At 43.6% G+C, this 19,810-nt stretch overlaps 1 protein-coding gene and 1 long non-coding RNA gene across 19 annotated transcripts in view; one reads left to right on the forward strand and one right to left on the reverse strand.

The window, feature by feature from the left end:
* The window catches only part of sox5 (SRY-box transcription factor 5), a 271,640-nt gene that overhangs the window by 244,426 nt on the left and 7,404 nt on the right, over positions 1-19,810 (forward strand). For 5 of the 9 annotated variants that reach the window (XM_067582514.1, XM_067582515.1, XM_067582518.1 and 2 more), the window contains 3 exons: positions 7,626-7,790; positions 13,239-13,431; positions 17,856-18,031. In XM_067582514.1, coding sequence (XP_067438615.1) covers positions 7,626-7,790; positions 13,239-13,431; positions 17,856-18,031 — 534 coding nt within the window. The remainder of the gene's footprint in view (positions 1-7,625; positions 7,791-13,238; positions 13,432-17,855; positions 18,032-19,810) is intronic. The other 4 variants (XM_067582510.1, XM_067582513.1, XM_067582516.1 and 1 more) reach the window with 3 other exon arrangements.
* LOC137176310 (uncharacterized) overlaps positions 1-19,810 on the reverse strand; it is a 275,304-nt gene that overhangs the window by 209,960 nt on the left and 45,534 nt on the right. The window lies entirely within an intron of this gene.

The following is a 19,810-nucleotide window of genomic DNA, read 5'->3' on the forward strand; positions in this document are numbered from 1 at the left end:
CAAGACAATTCGATTGGGTCTCTGACAATTTTAAGCCACGCAGGTTTAAAGGGTCAGTATATGCATTCATACAGTAAGTTCGAGAAAGTGGTCTGCTTGTTTGCTCTGCAACCGTGTCGTAAATCTGGAAGCCAAACAGTGAAGAAGCAAGAAAGCAGAACAGAGATCACACACACACACACACACACACACACACAAAAACAGAGAGGGAAAACAGTAAAAAACTGAGTCAACATCTGTTATCCCACTTAAGAGGAGGATGAGTCTGACTTTGGTCCTTTTCCTGTCTGCATATTTAGAATAAGTGGCCTATCGCTCGGTAATCCTGACCCGCAGGATCACCGCTCATACGCTCACTTTCTCCTTCCAACTCCCCCCCCCCGCCTGCCCCCCCACCCACGCAGACAAACATACACGACCAGACCTCACATACTTCCACTCGGATCCACGTGGGCTTTGGGGCCCCCCTCTCCCTGGGGTTAAGAGCTTGCGCGGGCGTCCTCTCAGTTGCCTGTCTGAAACACATTAACCTCCAGTGTTGGGCTCGGCCTCGGTACAGGCTGAACTTGCCTCCCTGCCCCCCCCCCGCCGCCCGGCTCCCTGACACGCATTATCATAAAATATGACGCACATGCTCACACACACACACACACACATAAACAGCTGCATTGACACACATATTTTCATGTATATTAACCGGGGGAAAAGAACATCTTTTTCACTTACCGCTCTCACACACAGGGAATGATGGGAAAATATGGGTTAAAGGTTAGGCAGAGTGTGTGTAATACATTTGCACCTGTCAGCCAAACGTGCTGCCCCATATGCTAGACACTACAGGGAGAATAGAATAGCTGTGTAATTCTATCATGGAGAACGGACCCCGCTGTCGTCACTGATTTCATTATTACTCGCTTTGTGTGCGTGCGTGCGAGTGTACGGTGTGTGTGTGTGCGCGCGCGTTTGTGTGTTTAGCCCGAGAATAATGTCCTCAGTGCTGTTATCACTGCTTCAATCTAGCCGTCCATATGTTCGACTGTGTTCAGACTCACTCAAAATCAACGGCTTTGTCCACCTTGCAATTGGATTTTTTTTTTTTTTTTTCACCAGCAGGGAGGGGCGAGAGGACATAACAAGTGCAAAAAAACATCTCACTAGCAGATTTCCTTCTTACAATCCTCCCAGAGAAGCACACATCCATCCACATGCACGCTCACACATACACACACACACACACACACACAAACACACAGTCACAAGTTGAGATTAAGGCTTTGTCAGAAAGAAAGAGATTTGCCCAGGCTAACACAAGTACAGATGTCTCAATGTGGACGGATTTCCTTTGGGATCGTCTCTGCGCCCTCATTTGATAAGGAGGTGTTTCCGTCGCCGAGATGAGACACGGCGGTTAGCTGGGGCCTCAGGTCGCCACGGCAACACAGTGGTTTGGCAGACAGGGCGCAAGCGAACCCACTTAGTCCAGACACACACACAATTAGATATAGAAAATGAAAGATTTTCAGATACAGTACACAATAAACTCCCAGCTGCATTCAAGAATGCATGGAAACACACATACACACACACACACACACACACAGCCGTTATAGTGTGTAGTGTTAATTACTTGTACACACTTGGTAATGTGTTGCTGTCAGGTTACCCTCACGCAATGTCCCCTGTGTGATGCGTGTAGTTTAAAACTGATATAATCTTAATTTCTTTATCCAAAGAGTTTTGAAAAGAAGTCAGGAAATGTTCCCAGTCCACAGAAGAACTATGTAACCTGGTACAAATATGAAAAAGGCTAAAATTGTTTTAGTTATATGCAACACATATGTCACAGTGGGTTTCCTATATCAGGCAATGAAAGGAGACAATGTAATCTGGTCCAGGTCATGACCTTTGGCGCCTCAGTACTTTCAACAGGCTTTAATAGACTTACTCACATGGACAACTGATACAATGGTATCACTGTAGGGAGCACACACCCTCATACTATACAACATCAAAAATATGTACTGAGATGTCCTGACTTCATCTCAAGTATCGGTCTAGCCCAAAAAAAACTATTACATTTGCCTTAATGCAACTCATTAGATTCTTTTGTTAGAGCCTTCCTGCCTGGTACATGCCCATGTCTGTACTCGACGGTACTAATTTTAGATGTAGGCTTCTTGATTTTAAAAAAGCCCAAGCTGAAATAACCCTGGTGACATCATCACATGACATTTTGGAAAAGCTTTTGGAAAGCTTCCTCCACCACAAATTGGTGGATTGTCCCTTTAGAGATCTAGACTTGCACAGACTGAATAAGGACAAATCACCAGAATCTCAATTAAACAGAAAGAGTCACAATTCATGACATAAGCTCAAGAAAATATGTACATTTAGATAAAACGCAGACAGATTTATTAGGATATCCTGATATTATGCCACAAACATTTTTTTAATGCCTTTAACTTGAAAATTTCTTCTTCTTTGGGATAGGAATAAATATAAAGATGGATGTCAGTGAGGCATAATGACGCGTGACCTCATTGCACAGTTTAAAAACTGTATACATAGAAAGAAAGCAGACTGAGATGAAAACTCTCAAAAGCATGGCTTTGAGTGAAGTGCAGTTCTTAGAAAAAAAAATGTATTAATCTCTCAATGATTTAAAGCTCTTTCTATGTTTGAAACATCCACCATAGAAATCAACAGAGTAGCTCTTACAGTCAATGGGAGCTTAACACAGAATCCTCCACAGAATGTTTTTCAAGGCAATGGAGGCTTTGGAGTGTACAAGGTTGGCATTTAGCATCTTAATCTGGGGGATGAGTGTGACATTGTGCATTAGAGCATGTTAATCTGGCTCCCTATTGACCCTTGATATTATTGATATTATCCACATCGCACAAATGGACTGGGAAGGACAGACAGAGAGCTGAGATGAAAGAAAAATGCACTTATCCAGGCAAGAGAGAGAGAGAGAGAGATTGGTGATAAAGACAAGATGAAAAGGCAGAGGTATGAGAGAGGTATTTAGAGGGATGATCAGTTAAAAGGATAAACAGAGAGAAAGAGAGATGGGGGGATGGAGGTAAGTGGAGGAGAAAAGTGTGGATGTGTGTGTATGTGAGGGAGAAAATGTGTGTGTGTGTGTGTGTGTGTGTGTGCAGCACGGTATAAAGAGGGTCAATGGCGTGGGTCAGGCATCATATGGAGAGGCAGATGTTGGAACATATTGTCCTGGATTACCGCACTGTACACCGGAGAGATGGACGGACGAACAACGGACGGGCAGGCGGGCGGGCGGGCAGGCGGAGGAAGGGAGGGACAGAAGGGGGAGAGAAAAAAGAAAGAGGGGGGAAAAAAAAAAAAACAGAGACGGGGACAGATGAGGGAAGGTAAACGAGAAATCAATCGAGCAACTTGTTTCTCCCACAAAACCTTATCTGGAGGAGAGAAAGAGCGCAGCAAAGCATTTTCTCAGATGTGAGAATTGCTTCAGTGTTGATATCTCCTTCTCGGCCGTACGGGCCTCTCGGAGTTTCAAGGAAATGCCATTTCGTGATAGCAGCGTGGGATCAATGTGAAATCAATACGCAGCAGAGATAGGTGACTACAGTTGAGCAAATTCCGCCTTAACACCATTTCCGAACAGATAATGAGTAAAAGAAAATGATTTTTCAACATACATGTGGTTTGTAAAAGTCAGTTATACTTCCTTTATTGGCTGTCAGTCTTGGTTTTTTTGTTTGTTTCTACTTTTGTGATTATATTTCAAAACTAAAAGTTCAGGTTGGTGTGTTTCAGTAATAGCAGCAATAGCAACAACATGTAATTCACTGTAAGTATTTCAGCAAAGGTAAAGTGAAAAATAACTTCTTTTTGGTTCATTTTTGTCATCTTTTTAAAGGGAGCACAAAGAAAAAATAATCCAAATAACTCAGATATTTGCTGTTAAACTAAATTCCCCAGAAGCTATACCATAAAGGTATAAGGAAGGCACTACAATGACTTTATCTAAACTTGACCACTGAATTCATGTTCCTATGTGGGTTGTTATTTTATTTATTGCTTTGTTCAATCACAAATACGTTTCAGTTACTTAAATGAAGCCGTTGATCCCGTCATAGAAGAGCAGAGAACAAAGAGAGGCTCAAAAGCAAAAGAGACAAATTGAAAGAGAGGCCGATAAGACGTAAAGACAGGGAAGTGTTTGTGTCGAACGCCTCTAACTCACAATTAAGTCCATGCTTGCTTCATTTCTTTTTTGTCTCTCAGTGCCAAAACACCCCACAAGTGGAAAAAAACATGGTCAGACAGACAGGAAGTCAGACAGACAGACAGACAGACAGAGAAGAATCCATTAAGATCCATACAATAGTCCTCGGTGTCCATGTAAACAATAGAGCTCAGACTGCTCTGAAGCGCCGCTAACTCTGACAACAAAGAGCAGGCGAGCTGGTAATCTGACTAAAGCTGCAGATTATTGACCAAGAAGACACACACACACACACACACAAAAACACACACCGATCCCCACCTACTAAGATGACAGGAAAAACAGCATGACAATAGAATGGACACAGCTTTATGTGAGTGTGTGTGTGTGTGTGTGTGTGTGTGTGTGTGTGTTAGTAAGATGAGTGTACTCTCACACACACACACACACACACACACAGTGTCAATAATACTAATAACAAACCATCACCCCTATATCTTCACTCAGGGAACACCAATAGTCACACATCACCTTTTGATCTCTCGTCAATACAGCTCAGACTGGACATGTTTACATGTGTGCACGCATACATGCACACACACATACACACACACACAAGTGGGGGGTGTCATGTGACAAGCACATGCTGACCACTAGACACGCTCACGTGCACATACACAGACAAACGCATGAAGATGTGTTAGCGCTGGTCTCACATTAGGGGATTAAGGACAAAAAGAGTGAAAAGCAGGTCTTAACAGTTCAAACGGACACACAGAGAGAAGAGGGGATCCACACACACACACACACACACACACACACACAGCTCAGCAGTATGCCTGGCTAGTGAGTGACATTTCAAATTCCTTAGTCTCATCCTGCAACTACGATTGCATTTTCCCCCCCTCTCACTCATTGTGTTGCTGTGTGTGTGTGTGTGTGTGTCCCTGCGCCTGTGTGTTCGCTCCTCCAGTCACCCCAGGGGGCTTTGCGCTGTCACTTCCTGTTTGTTGACATGCATGTCGTTGTGGCGACGCTCTGGGCGCACTCCACAGTGCCTCTGCCCTCTGTACTGTGTATGTGTGTGTGTGTGTGTGTGTGTGTGTGTGTGTGAGAGCGAGCGAGCTCGTGAGCGTGTGTGTGTGTGTGTGTGTGTGTCATTGCTCGCCGGCCCATTGAGCAGGCTTTGAGTGACGGGAGCTGGCCTTGTAATGGAACTCAATTCACTCCGCAAATAAAGAGGCCTTTGAACCACTGGTCCGAATATGGCAGGACACACACACATACACACACACACACACACACACACACACCGCCTGTGGTCCACTCGCTAGGGGGTTTGGCTGGTAGGGAAAGGAGGGGGGGCTGGGAGCACAGTGAAGGGTGTTCATGCTCGGCTGCAGCCCCCCCTTCCACCCCCCACCCTCCCCCCCTTCTTCCAGGAGCCACAGTGCAGCTAATTGAAGAGAAATGAGCGAGCAGAGGCTGATCTGATCTCAGTGAGCTGGTCCTCCACGCCGCGTCCATGTAACTCGCCAGAGCATGACCGATCTCCCGCTGATTTCCACATCAGCAGCAGCACACCCCGTCTACTGTATGTGCCTCAATTATTACTGTTCCCCTCGGTGTCTGTAACAGCGGCAGATGCTGACACTCTGGGAACGGATTTAGCTCCAAAACGGACTTGATGAATCTATACTGTCTGAGATGCAGTGAAGAAGAAATTCTTTCATAATGCAAAGGGGCAAGAAGGCCCAAAAATCCAATATGGTGAAAAGAAGGCTCTGTACACTCCAACACAAGTATTTACTCATAAAGCCACTTAAGTGTGCAGAGCCTTCTTTTCTCCATAACTGTTAATTTATTAAATCAGCACCTCAGTTTCAGAATTCAAACATGCAGCTTTTACACGGCGGTTGCAGTGTGGGACAGTTAATATTGTTATTCCCACACGTGAGTGACAGTCAGGCGGAGATTATTTCAAATTCAAATATGAGTTTCTTCCAAAAAGAACTTCTTTGTACATGTGTGTGCTGCCAGTTTGAATGTCTAATTTTTTTTCTTCTTGTTTGTATAAAAAGAGATAAATGTCTTTATTTAAGATAGCAGAGGAGAGCAAGAGCTAATGTGGCTGTCAAGACAGATAGAGAGAGGTACAAACAGACAGAGAGAGAGAGAGAAATAGCAGTGACAGCATCTCTTCCTTGTCCATTTGCATAAACCAGCCTTTGTTTGACGCCAATGGCCGGCAGCCAAGCGCCAACAGAAGGACGGAAGTTAAACTAAAAAAAAAAAAAAAAAAAAAAAAAAAAAGGATGGTCTTCTTCCAGAAAAATCTTCCACCAGAAATAAATAATAACAATTATAACTATTCAAAAACAACACATCAGTTACTTCTTGCAAAACAACCGTTCTGTTGTTCTTCAGAAGAGGGAATAACAATTCTGAGAAAACAAAACGGCGTCTTGGAGATTTGTATTAGCCGACATGAAAGTAATTGAGCTTTGCAGGATGATTTTGAGGAGGAAGATAGAGAGACAGAAAGAGGCATTTATGAATATTGAAGATCCTTCCAAGTTGTGAATATTATGCTGTGTCTGTTGCTGTGGAAATACTGGCCAGAGACTGTTTTGTGTGATACAATGGTATTGCATAAATATTCCCCGAGTATGTTCACACCATAGCAGCTCAAGCCATAATGCTTTTATTTAATTGGAAATTAATTAAATACATAAATAAGAATAGGGAAACCTGTTTTTTTGTTTCCCACAACAGTTATTGAATCTATTTATCTTTATTTGACAGCTAATTTATGGCGTTTGTATGTGTTTTTGCATCTTATTGTCAGTACATTAGAAACATCGCAGGGGCACAAGACACTTCTGGCATGTCCCATCTGGCATGTAGATCACAAATTTTCCTCTCTTTCTCTCACCACCATCATCACTTTTTTTTTTTTTCACCTTGAGCAAGAGCCGGGCTCTCCGGCGTGACCTCGATAGCCGGAATGTTTTCCCTTTCTCCCACGATGCACCTGGAGGGGACATGGCCATCTCTAGGCCTGTCAGAGTGGCTGTTAGCGCTTCTCCCATGGGGTGAGAGTGGGGGGGGGTGACAGTGGAGATGTCCCTCTCTATCTCTCTCTGTCACACACAAACAGAGACCGGGCCACTAATGGCCTCTTCTTCCAGAGCTTTTTAGCCGGCGTCTTCTTTTTTGTTTGTGTGCTTTCGAGTATTCATTTATTCATGTTGCCCCTTTTCTTCTCCCTGTTTTGCCTCCTCCCCTCTCTTTTCTCCCCTCTTCTTCTTTTCTTACCACTCTCCCTCCTTTCTGTCCCTGCCCCCCCCCCCTCCCTTCCCCCACGACCTTACTTCCGTCTGTCTCTCTACCTGTCTCTCTGACCTTGCAGCAGTTGTACGCAGCTCAGCTGGCGGCCATGCAGGTTTCCCCGGGGGCCAAGCAGCACGGAGGCAGCCTGCCACCCCAAGCCAACCTGGGCACACACTCCCCACCCACCAACACACACTCACAGAGCGACAAGGTCCGCAGCTCCCCGCCACCAAACAAGACCAAGGTAAGGAGAAGAGCGAAGGCCTCCGTAAGTGTGAGTGTGCATGTTTGTGTGTTTAATACTAGAAATACCTGTGGATTTGGGGGTTTGAGAGTTGGATAACAAGAGCGGAAGGCCACTATTAACCACAAATTGGTAATTTTTAAATGTCCAATCCAGAAAATAACATTAAAAGGACATTAAAGCTAAAAACTTACATTTCTAAAATTCAAATTAGCCACCAAACATCCTTCTTACCGAGTTATTTTTGTCATGTTTCAAGATACAATTATAAACAGAAAGTTTTTGCTGTGCAACTCAGTACACTTTGGCCTTTCTAGTGTTACAACACACACTGAGAGAGTGAATGTCTGAGACTGTTTCACTGCAGTGCATGACCCGAGAATGTGTTTCCAAGCATGTTTGAAGACTGCATTTTATCCCAAATCCCTTTTTTTTTCTGCAATCAAACAAGCATCCTGAGCAACAGTCAGCTCCTCATGCAAATGCACGCCTCGATACGACTTCCCCCTGACAAAACTTACAGTCATATTTGGAAATCAAACACTGCAACTTTATCACAAAACTCCAGCTGGTATGTGGTTGCGGTGGACTTGAGGATGTATTGGTATTTGTGCCATTTTCTCGGCTGGCTGCCCAATAGGGGCGAAGGGAAGGCTTGTGTCCATCCAAGTGGAATTCTATGAATATCTGGTTGGCCTTTGGGACCCTGACCCACCTCCCCCCACCCGTACACACACACACATAACCCCCACGCCCCCTGCCATTCTGTGTGCCCACCCTAGGACCCCCCACAGGTATAGTGGTCAGTCATCAATCAACACACACACACACACACAGGACTGAAGTTGTTGTGGGACAACACTACTATCACAACCCCACAGGGTTTGACAATCTGAATTCAAATATGTGCTAACCTCACATTTTATCACATAAATAAAAGTTTCCCAACTTCCTTTCTACTCTCCTTTTCCACATCGTTCTTAATCGGACAAACAAACACACACACTGTTGGGACAAGCTCATGGTGCAGATTAAAGCTTGTGTTTGACCCCAGAGCTTGAACCCCTGCTTCCTTTTCCAACAATCATTCCTTACACCTCCATCACACTCACACGTTACCACCGACACACGTCTTATTACCATATATATGGAGTTGGGCTGACAGGCAAGTGCTGCGGCCTGTGGTGGAGGGGCAGTGAGGAGCCGTAATGGCCTCCCCGGTCCAGCAGGAGTGTTTGACTGGGTTGTGGACCCACGTGGACCCAGACAGGCTCCATGGAGCCAAAATGGCTGAATGACCGCAGTGCTTTTTTGGTGATACTGCCCCGTGTTGTAGCACTGTATGTGAACATGGAGGGTTGCAGGGTTTCCTTTCATTCTTTTCTGTCTGTCAATCTTTTCTTTTTTTTTGATTTCTTTTATCAGTCTCTTTCTAACACACTCTCTTTTCTCAATCTCTCCCTCTCTCTCTCTTTGGGTGAGTGACATGTATATTTCAGAGGTGTGCTCCCCCCTGTGGGCTCTATCTCAGGTCTCTAGTCATTTAGAGACCCGCTGCCTGCCTCTGCTCACAGCTGTTTGGACTCAGGCACACACCGCTTAAGTGCTTTACCCTCGGGTGAGACACGGACACACACACACACACGTGGGCACATGCAAGCACACACACACACACACAAACACAGGTGTAGAACAAGACACCATGCCAACCAGAAACCATGCAGCCCCTTCACACAAATACACACACACACACAAATCACTGCAGCATACATGCATCTTTCTCATACGCAAGAACGGATCTTTAGATGAAGCCAGGCATGCATACAGACCCATACAATAGTGCGATTCAAATTATGCACCATATGCTGACCATTTGCTGACATGCATCACACACACACGCAGTGGTGGAGAGTAACCAAGTACATTTCCTCAAGTTCTAGTAAATATGGTGTAAGAGAGCTATTCTGCATAATGAGTACTTTTACTTTTGATACTTAAAGAACATTTTTCTCATAATATTCCTACACTTTTACTGAGGTAAACAGGAATAAAAAAACAGTATATTGTTAAATTACTTGAGTAAAGGATCTGAATATGACTTCCATGATGGCACATATATGCAAATTTGAGATTTAGCATGCACAGAGACAGCTGAAATGGAGACCACAACCTCAATTTTCAACATCTGGCATATAATGACAATATGCAACCGGCACACTGCTGTCAATAGTACAGTTAATGACTGTGTTCGCACACGCTCAAGCGTTGTAGACCACCTCTGTGACTTAAAAACTTTTTTGGCAAGAGGAGTGCCGTTTCCTGTTTACTGTTTGGACTCTTAAAAAAAATGTTTGTTTCACCAGTCATAAACTTGTCATATGTTTCTATCTTGGGAGAATAGACTTTGTGCCTTGTATAACCATAAAAGTATAACCATTTAAAGATCTTATCAAATACTGTACGTGAAGAATTTATATCACGTTTTAAAAAGTCTTACAGGAGAGTCAATAATTCTTTCAATCTAATAGATTCAAATATTAACAAAGATAGTGTGGAGGCAACAGGCCCAAGGCAATTAGAAAGCACACAAAAAAACAACAATCAGACTAGACTGTTAAGGTGAAGTCACGTCCTCGGAGAGATTTTGTCCAAATATAAATTAGTGGAAAATGTGAAGTGCATTTTCATACTTGAGGAGTTAGTGTTTGAATATCAATGTCACATACTGTAAGAAACATTCTCGTATTAGACTCTGCTGTCTGATAGAATTAAATATAACAATATCATTAAAATCCAGACAGTCACGTATCACTGGGAGGAAAAGAAGAGAGGAGGAAAGAAAGAGAGAGAGGCATATATAAAGGTCTTGACATGGACGTTGCAGCACACACACACACACACACACACACACGCAGACCTGCCCAGGATAAACGGTGGTGGCACACACACTTGTCCTGTTAATTGAACCGTCAGCTCCCGTGATAAGATGCAGAACCCTGATGTCGCTTTCACATGTCGGCATCCACGGATGTGAAATACAGCCCACACACACACACACACACACACACACACACACACATTATCTCTCCCCTCCCGCTTCTTCCTCTCCGTCTCTCTCTCTCTCTCTCTCTCTGTCCCTCTGGCTCTCGCTGTCACTCTGCATGTTTTCGGTCTCAAAGCTTGAGTCTGTTTCATCAGCCAAGAGAGACACAAAAGCAATTGTATTAATTCAAGATTCCAAGCCTTTCAGAGGCTTTGGAGGCCTCACACACGCACGCACGCACTCTGTCATGAGATTTAGAGCTTGTTGAACAATGTCTCGCAATGACACACACACACACACACATATAAACAAGTCGGTCCAAGCCTCTCAGCTCCACTGTCTAAACTAATTCCTCCACACTGGCATAATGCAGGTTGGCCACCTTCCCACCATAGGATTTGGCTTGGCTCGGAGAGGAAACTCCCCCATCCACTGTACAAGAGGCGGAGGCATTATCTATTTGTAATAAATATTCAAACGTGTTCCCAGCCAAAGCCCACCATAATATGGGTCAGGATTGAGAAGATCACGCTCAGTTTTTCTCTCCTCTTTTCTCTCCTCTTCTTCTCCGGCCCATTGTCTCACTGAAGGCATCTTTGGGGGGTTTCCGTCTATTTAGAAAGACCCCCCCCCCCTAATGAAGGACAATCCAGTTAGGCCTCATCGCACATGCACGCACAGACACACACATGCACGCACACTAGTGATCACACACACACACACACACATACACAGGCACGTACCCATGTAGGGGCTTAATTGGAAGGGCTTAATTGAGTTGTGAGGGGCTCATAAGGCTTAGTACGACTCAAGGAGAGGGAATCAGGGAAAGTCGGCCCTAATGAGTGGATATACCCCACACACACACACACACACACACACACACACACACACAGATACAGTACTTGCTCTCTTTTTGGATCCCACTGTATGCCGGATTCTACTCCGCCCAAGCAGCAATTAGACTAATGACGAGAAAATAAAGGAAAATAATGTCTCTATTCTATTCTAAGGTTTAAATCTGGCTACAACACACCCAAAAAGTTCAGTCTTATAAAATATACACTTGGTAACAATTAATCTACAAGTGTAGTGATACAAAGATAAGATACGAACAACAAACAAACTGTGTTTTAGTTCTACAACTAACAGACTTCATTGTGGTGCAGTTTTACTTGTGGGCACATTAAGCCGTCCCTTGCCCCATGTTGTGTCTGCCTTTTAATTGTGGAGTTTTAATTACACAGAGTGGTCTGTGTACATCTGGCCCCTCGGCGATCTAATTCCTTCCTTCCTGTCATGTGACCCTCCGAAGCTCCCCCTGATTGGATTAGGTCATCGGCAGGGGTGATGTTGCCATGACAATTAACGTGATAACAGCCAGGGCGTCGTGTGGTGGTCCACATGCCGATTCATTTAGAGGCTACTGTCTGTTACGTGTACTGAGGTTATTGCTGTGAAGACGTCCATTGATTATGATGAATGAGTGAATTTAATGATAGAAATATATTAATACCAGGTCCTATCTGGCATCATAATATATGGCACCTGTCGTAACATACAGAGTCTGTTGGTATGAACGACACGGACCTCAACGAACAACCACTTTGAAACATGTATTGATTGGTCGCTGTGTGTGTGTGTGTGTGTGTGTGTGTGTGTGTGTGTGTGTGTGTGTGTGGTTGTCTTTGAGGCAGAATGTGCTGCTGTTCCCCACACATATTCCCATGTTCACGGTGGTGAAGGTCCTCTGGTTGTAATGGAGCAAGTGCACATTGAAGTGACAGACAGCGCTCTGTTCTGTTTCCTGTTTGATACATTGAGACGTCACAGCGTCTTTAGTCTCCCTCAGCTGTAAAGAGGTGTTTTTCTTTGTGAAAGACAGACTGAGGTGTCTACTGATGTTTTGAAGGTGTTTCTTCTCCTCAGGTGTTTGATTCTTGCTCTCGTTGGTCTTGTTTGAAGCAGAGGAGCGTTTTAGTGCATGTTTACTGGAGCCTGCATGTGGAGTGTGCACGTGCATGCGCATGAACCGTCCCGTCTCTGCCCTGTTCGAAGGGTGACAACTTTGCTGTGATAGGAAGTCAGTTATTTTGCATGTGAGTGTCAGTGGTTTGCACTGAAATCTTTCCAATATTTATTTTTGTGTGTGCTGTTCATTTTTTGCGCTTATGACAGGCTGTTTGAACACGGGCAGTGGCATGCACCGATTCATCTGTCCCGCCAGGCTTGCCTCAGATTGCTGTGCATGGAGTCCTGTTTAATTAGTACGTGTTGAGTTTGAAGTTACAGCCTCAAAATGCGAGTGGTCTCGGTGAGGGATGGCCTCACCAAGGGAAGCCTCCCACTTCCGAATTCCTACGGTGGTCACAGCAGGCGAAACTGTGCTGTTTTGGTTTTTGCAGGACAGTGAGGGTGCACAGCCACTGAACCTGTCGGCCAAGCCTAAGACATCCGAGAGCAAGTCACCCAACTCCCCCCCAACTTCCCCACAGGTCCCTGCTGCTGCTGCCGCCAAGCTGGGCCCCGCAGGCTCCATGAAGCACAGCGTCGCCCCCTCTAGCATCGGAGGACCGCCGACCAGAGTCAGCTCAATAGGTAGGTGGACTTAAGTATGCATCACACACACCACAGAGATAGTTAAATGATAATGTCAGTTAGTACAACTTTTGTCTTGTTTTTGTCCATCATTTCTATTAGTTTTAATAACAATGATGATCAGCCAGTTTGTAATCGAGCCAAAAGTTGTGGCTGATTATCTTAACCGCTTTATTTGGAGGTTAAACCAAAAACTGAACACCCTGCACACAACTACGACAATTACGGTAGGGGCAATGTTGAACAGCTAAACAGCAAGTCACTCTAAAAGTCTAAATGATAATAATTTTAACATTTCAATTTAGTTTCTCCTACAAATAAGTTTGTCTCTCTCTGGGTTTTGTTTAAAACCTGATGGATTGTTTGAGATTGCTTGTGTTTCGTTGCCGTCTTCGCCAGTTCTCAGCAATTAATTTGGTGAACACAGTGTTATTATCACTGATATGACACACGCACAACAACAACATATTTTATATTTCAACGCGCTCTTCTGGAAAACGTTTGCAAATCATTCACACAATGACAATGTAGAAGGTCTTTAAGGAAAACAGTAATAGCTCTGCTGGTAGTGGCGATGACAAGAATAGCGTTTTCCTCGTAGTGTTGCCATTGTTGGTAGTGCCAGTACCATAATCATACCCGGCCATATGCACACATACATAAAATATGACATAAATGAATCACTATTTTGTACTCTTAATCCATTTTTCACGCAACGCTGATAGTTCAAATATTACACATATGTAACAGGCTATAATTAGTGTGTTTGTGTTTTTCTTCCGTGTCGCTATTTGCCTCGGGGCTGCTTCATTGTTATGTGTTTATTAGTGACTGAAAGAGACAGAGAGACATAGGAGTGAGGGGAAGGAGAGAGAGAGAGAAAGAGAGAGAGAGAGAGAGATGGGGATTAACACTTTTTTTTTTTTTTCCCGAGCGATGAAGCGGGGGAATAATAAAGAGAGGAGCGTATGACAGACAGGAGGTATCACCAATGAGATTAGACAAGCCTCTTACATGAGCCAGGACAGCGCAAACAACCAGCATTAATGACACAATGACAGCACACACACACACACACACACACACACACACACACACACACACACACACACACACACACTAACGCACACAAAGGCTCACACACACACACACACAAACACAATCCCACCTCCTCCTCCTATGCAATAGGCAGTTAGTCATTTTTTTCTGACTTATTGACTAATCTCACTGTTTTTCAACAAATCGGCGGATTTAATATCAGATTAGTGGATTTGCGGTCCCAGATGTTTTTTGTTCAGAAAAATGGATTACAGTGTTTAAAGTTTGTGTGTGATCCCTGCTGAATATTTGTGTGCGTTTTGTGTTGCGGATCCCAGTTTTTTTTTTTTGTCGTAGCTCAGGTCCCATCTGTTGCCACTGGGTTTACCCGGTCACCGGCACATTTGTTATTACAGATCATAGTCGTATTAGGATTCCTGTTACAAGTTCAGCGGGGATAGAAGGGGCAGACGAGTCGGAAAAGAGTCTAGAGGGCGGGCGTTTTGATGTGAGTGAGTGTGCGTCTGTGTGTGTGTGTATTTGTAGGGATGTGTGGGTGACTGGTGTGTTTTGGTTATTTGAATTCAGGCAGGAAGAACAGACATACATAATGCATCCAGTGATACAGTGGAAATTAAAAAGGTGGCAAAATGCTAGTGAGTGATAATTATTACATCCAGCAGTTCTAGAAAAGCATTCATACATGCGTTTTTTTTTTTTTTTTTTCACTTCAAGTTACATGGAATGATAATTTCAGTATGTTCTTGTTTGGGTGGGACATACTGTAACTTCGGGAGGAACTAATTAAGTCTTTAAGTGCTCAAAAATATTAAAATAAGCTGTAGAAAAACAAACTGTGTTTAATGTAAAGACGCTAGGTTTTATGTAAAAACTCAAAAGTGTGAAGGTGTGTATGTGATGGATGTTTTATGTGCACTTAATAGGATGTCGTAAAGTAGCCAACAGTTACAAATTGTCCCCAGAGACAGGATTATACAGCGGTTGAAAGGAAGTACATTGACTTAAGTGTTGTACTTATGTACAATTTTACTTCATTACCCTTTGCTCTAACAGATTAAGATTTTACATACCTGCACAAAACATGTGGTCACTTCATAAATAACACTTTTAGAGCTCCACCTCAACCAATTACAACACTGAAATGCTGCATACATGTTAACACATCTGTAATAATAATCTAGTAATATATAAATAATAATCAACATTTTGAATGTGAACGATGACTTTAACTTATAATGGATTTTTTTTTTAATTGCTGTTTTTCTACTTTTACTTAAGGATCTCAATACCACCACTGATTATATTAAATGTATTTTTACATGTGCTAAATAGATTTTTTTTTATATCTAGTTAATCAGGTCATTTTGACTTTCCTTCTCTTTTCACATACATTACATCAGTTTTTGTATTGTAATGAAATTAAGCACAGTAATTTAAAAATTGTTATGAATAAGGACAAAACCAATGATCAAGCAAATTGTCTTCCTCACATTGCAGTGTTTTATGGATTTTAGATAATCTGGCTCATATCAGCAGGTAAAAGGATGATGAAACTTCCAGAGTTCATTTAGAGTCAACCTCCACTTCATGTCTGTATTTGTCCAAATATCGTTCCCCTTTGTGTGTCCCGTCTAACTTCACCTTTCTTTCTTTTTTGACACCTACCAACCCAGAGGCACGTTTCTCTTTCTCCCACTTCGTCTGCCCATCCATCCATCTTCCCATCTCAAACCAAACTGAAGGGCTGTCAGCGCCTGTAACTTCTACCAACATCACACATTTGTCTTTGTCCCTGTCATAAAATACTGCAGCTCCCCCCCCTGTCCTTGCTGCCGGAGTGGTTTTGTGGTCAAAAATGTATTGCGCCTGTCTGTAGAGATTTGGTGCTCAGAGAGACAAAACTTGTGTTTGTAGAGAGAGAGAGAGAGAGAGAGAGAGAGAAAGAAACAGAGAGACCCTCCTCCCCCCCTCCCCTTCTATCTGGGTCACATTCACTTGTCTGGATGGTTGGCATCGCTGTCAGTTTAAGCAAGACACACACACATACACATTCATGCGCGTAAGAATATCTATCTGTCCCCCCTCCCTCTCTTTTGAGTCCAGATTAAAATTGACTGCCACCCGATTCCATCACCCTCTCCCTCTTCTGTCCTCTCTCGCCCCCCCCCACCACCACCACCACCACCCTCAACCCCCACCCCCTTTTTGGCCCCGCTCACATCCAGATTTTCCGGTTATGACTTCTGAAAGAGTTCACGGCTCTGTCATTACCAATCTGAAGCTGGTAATCTGGCCTGAGATGGCATTAGCGGTGCGGATTAGCACAGATAAAGGCCCCATAAGCCAGCGGTGGCTCTTTGTTAAGAGCTAACCCAACTGATAGAGCGAGGCGATAGCAGTGCACACATCCACACGCATACACACACACACACACACACACACACACAGTCAGAGCAGATGCCTCAGATGCCTCGTCGGCCACTAAGCTGCTGAAATCATACAAATAATAGGCGGCGAAGAGGAGCGGGGAGATCTGATCTTTGCTTGGCGGTGGGGCAGATGTTCTCGGTCGGGGAAATTAGCTGAACTTTTTAGCCGTAATGAGAGTCATCTGGCCACCTCAAAGTACAACTGTGAGGGTTCAGATGAAAAGAGACGGATCAGATGTGTGTGTGTGTGTGTGTGTGTGTATGAGGGAACAGGAAAGTCAAAAGTGAATGTTTTAATGTTATTAAAGGAGATGTCCGGAGGCTGAAGTTTTGAGGCAGTTTGTGTGTGTGTGTGTGTGTGTGTGTGTGTTTAAGGCTGAGGGCAGGTGGGGAGGCGGTGGGCTGCTAACAACAAGACTAGCTAGGGGCACGATCTGACTCACAAGCCCAGCTAAACAGTAAAGTGGTCAGTGTTTTTGTGTGTGTGGTGTGTGTGTGTGTGTGTGTCTTGGGGAGAAAGACACACACACACACACACAAACACACACACACACACACGCCCCAGTAAAGTCCCCTCATCAAGTGTATGTTAATGTCTTTACCTCATGGTTCAGGGGAAGATTTATTCTGGATGAAAACCTCCTGCCAGAATCCCAAACATAAACACACACACTCATACATTCATTTTCTCTCCCAAGCTCGACCGTAAATGTAAATTGCTATTCCAAATTTCCTTCCTTATTTAAAAAAAAAAAAAAAAATACACTTAAAGTACAAATACAGGAGATAAAGGCACTCAACATGAATTACATCCTAATTTCTCTCATTGCTGTTGAATATGCAAAACCAAATTAATTGCCGTCCTCTCTCTCTGTCTCTGCCCACCCCCCGTCCCTTCCTTGTCCACTGCTCTTCTTTCTCTATCCGTTGACTCAGCAGACTTGTTGTCGTCGCTGTCCTCTGGCGCCTACCTGAACGACCACGAGGCGGTGACCAAGGCCTTCACCGAGGCCCGGCAGATGAAGGAGCAGCTGAAGAGAGAGCAGCAGGTGCTGGACGCCAAGGTGGCCGCAGTCAGCAACCTCGGCCTCAACAACGGACGCTCTGACAAGGTAAAGCGTCGACACTCCATGATGACATATGACTGTATTTAACGGGACACGATTTCGAATTGTGTTATAAGCTCAGCGACAGGCGACAGTGTGTGACGACTGCCACGAAACATTAAAGGCGCTACAAAATACGAGCTGACCAATGTGACCTGTGAATGAAATATAGTGCTATTTTTATGAATTGATTTCTGTTAAAATGCTGCAACTACAAATTACAATATTATGATTTTTATGTCGAATGATTTACACTCATCATCAGTAGTTAACAAACTAAAGGGTACGCATGCAGCTCCTCACAAATAAGAGCATTTTATCTCAGGTAAAAAAAGTACAACTGAATCCAAATGTCTAAATTCAAAAGTATCCCCAAAATGCAGGAAAAAAAGTCTCCAAAGTCATCACACTGACGCTGTGCCATCTCATTGTCAGTGTGTAATAATTTGTCTTGCCATATGCCATGCCTACTGCACTATGTAGGAGGTAAATCGGTGTACAATGTGCTCACTGAAATGTGTTGAAGCTAAACAGGGACAGATAAGGTAAAAACCAGAGGCGTCTCAGAGGTAATGAGTGTGTCTGTAAGGCACACTGCAGGGCTATGTGCACGTATGTGTGTGTGTGTGTGTGTGCGGCGGAGAGGAGCGTCGAGGAGACGGTAATGTGAAGTGACGGTGCCGGCTTCTCGGCAGCGTGGCTAAATTGTGGTTATTTGTTAAACACATCGGGAGTCAGCTAGTGCACGCGCGCGCACACACACACTGCTTGAAGCATCTGCACCGCTGACATTCAACAGCTCTATTTGTCTCTTTCTTCCTTTTTTTTTTTTTTTACTCTCTCATTTGATGCGTTTCAAACAGTCAAACCCACACTGATCTATCTATAATTCAACATAAACCAAAGTCTATTGTACTATATGTAGTAATATACTGTAGATACTGTACAGCCTAATAGCCATTGAGATTAACACCAGGAGAAATGAGGGAACATCAAAGGATTTGACTGTTTTTCAGGAATACGCGAGGACATTTTACAGCTTGTTGCACACTTTCATTGCATTAAATGGAGACAATAAAGAGCATTAGTAAAATACTCCTACCTAATTTTATTGCACATTCTTTGTCATTTCTTGTTAAATGGCTGACTGTTAACCTATAGGATTTAGCTTACGAGGTGAAAAAGTGGTTTTCATTTCATTTTGGCTCATCCTCTCATCAATTTCATACCATTTATAATGGTCAATACTATTAAGAATTTTGTCAGCCTGATCCAGGAATATATTTTTCTCAGGAAATTTATTTTCTCATGTAAAATAAAGAATAGAAAAGGTGTTTTGTTTCTTTTGGAAGTAGTGTTAGGTACACTAAAAAGCTATTAGGATGGATTCCTTTTTTAATTATAGACTTAGAATTTCAGATATCTTTTTTTTTTTTTTTTGGAAAAGCGTGACTCTTTCTCAGCTTTCGAAGCCACGCGCTGACGCTGACTTCTGTTTTCCACGGCCCTTTGGCTTTGTGTTGCGTGAGTGTGAAGCCGGCGAGCTCTCAGCGTTCAGATACAACAGTGTCATCTCTGACACACTCAGAGGATTAGTTTTGTCGCTACTTTGTGTCTTGGCTCGAGTGTCAGCGATTCAATCCACTTTTCTCATGGACTGTACTGGGGCTTAATGTCAGACTAGGCTGACATCCACTCTGTCTCCCTGTTCAGCTCTGTCTCTGCCACACACACACACACACACACACACACACACACATACTGCAAAAGCCCTTTGTAACATCA

The sequence above is a fragment of the Thunnus thynnus genome, chromosome 23, assembly GCF_963924715.1.
Source record: "Thunnus thynnus chromosome 23, fThuThy2.1, whole genome shotgun sequence".
Lineage (NCBI taxonomy): Eukaryota > Metazoa > Chordata > Actinopteri > Scombriformes > Scombridae > Thunnus > Thunnus thynnus.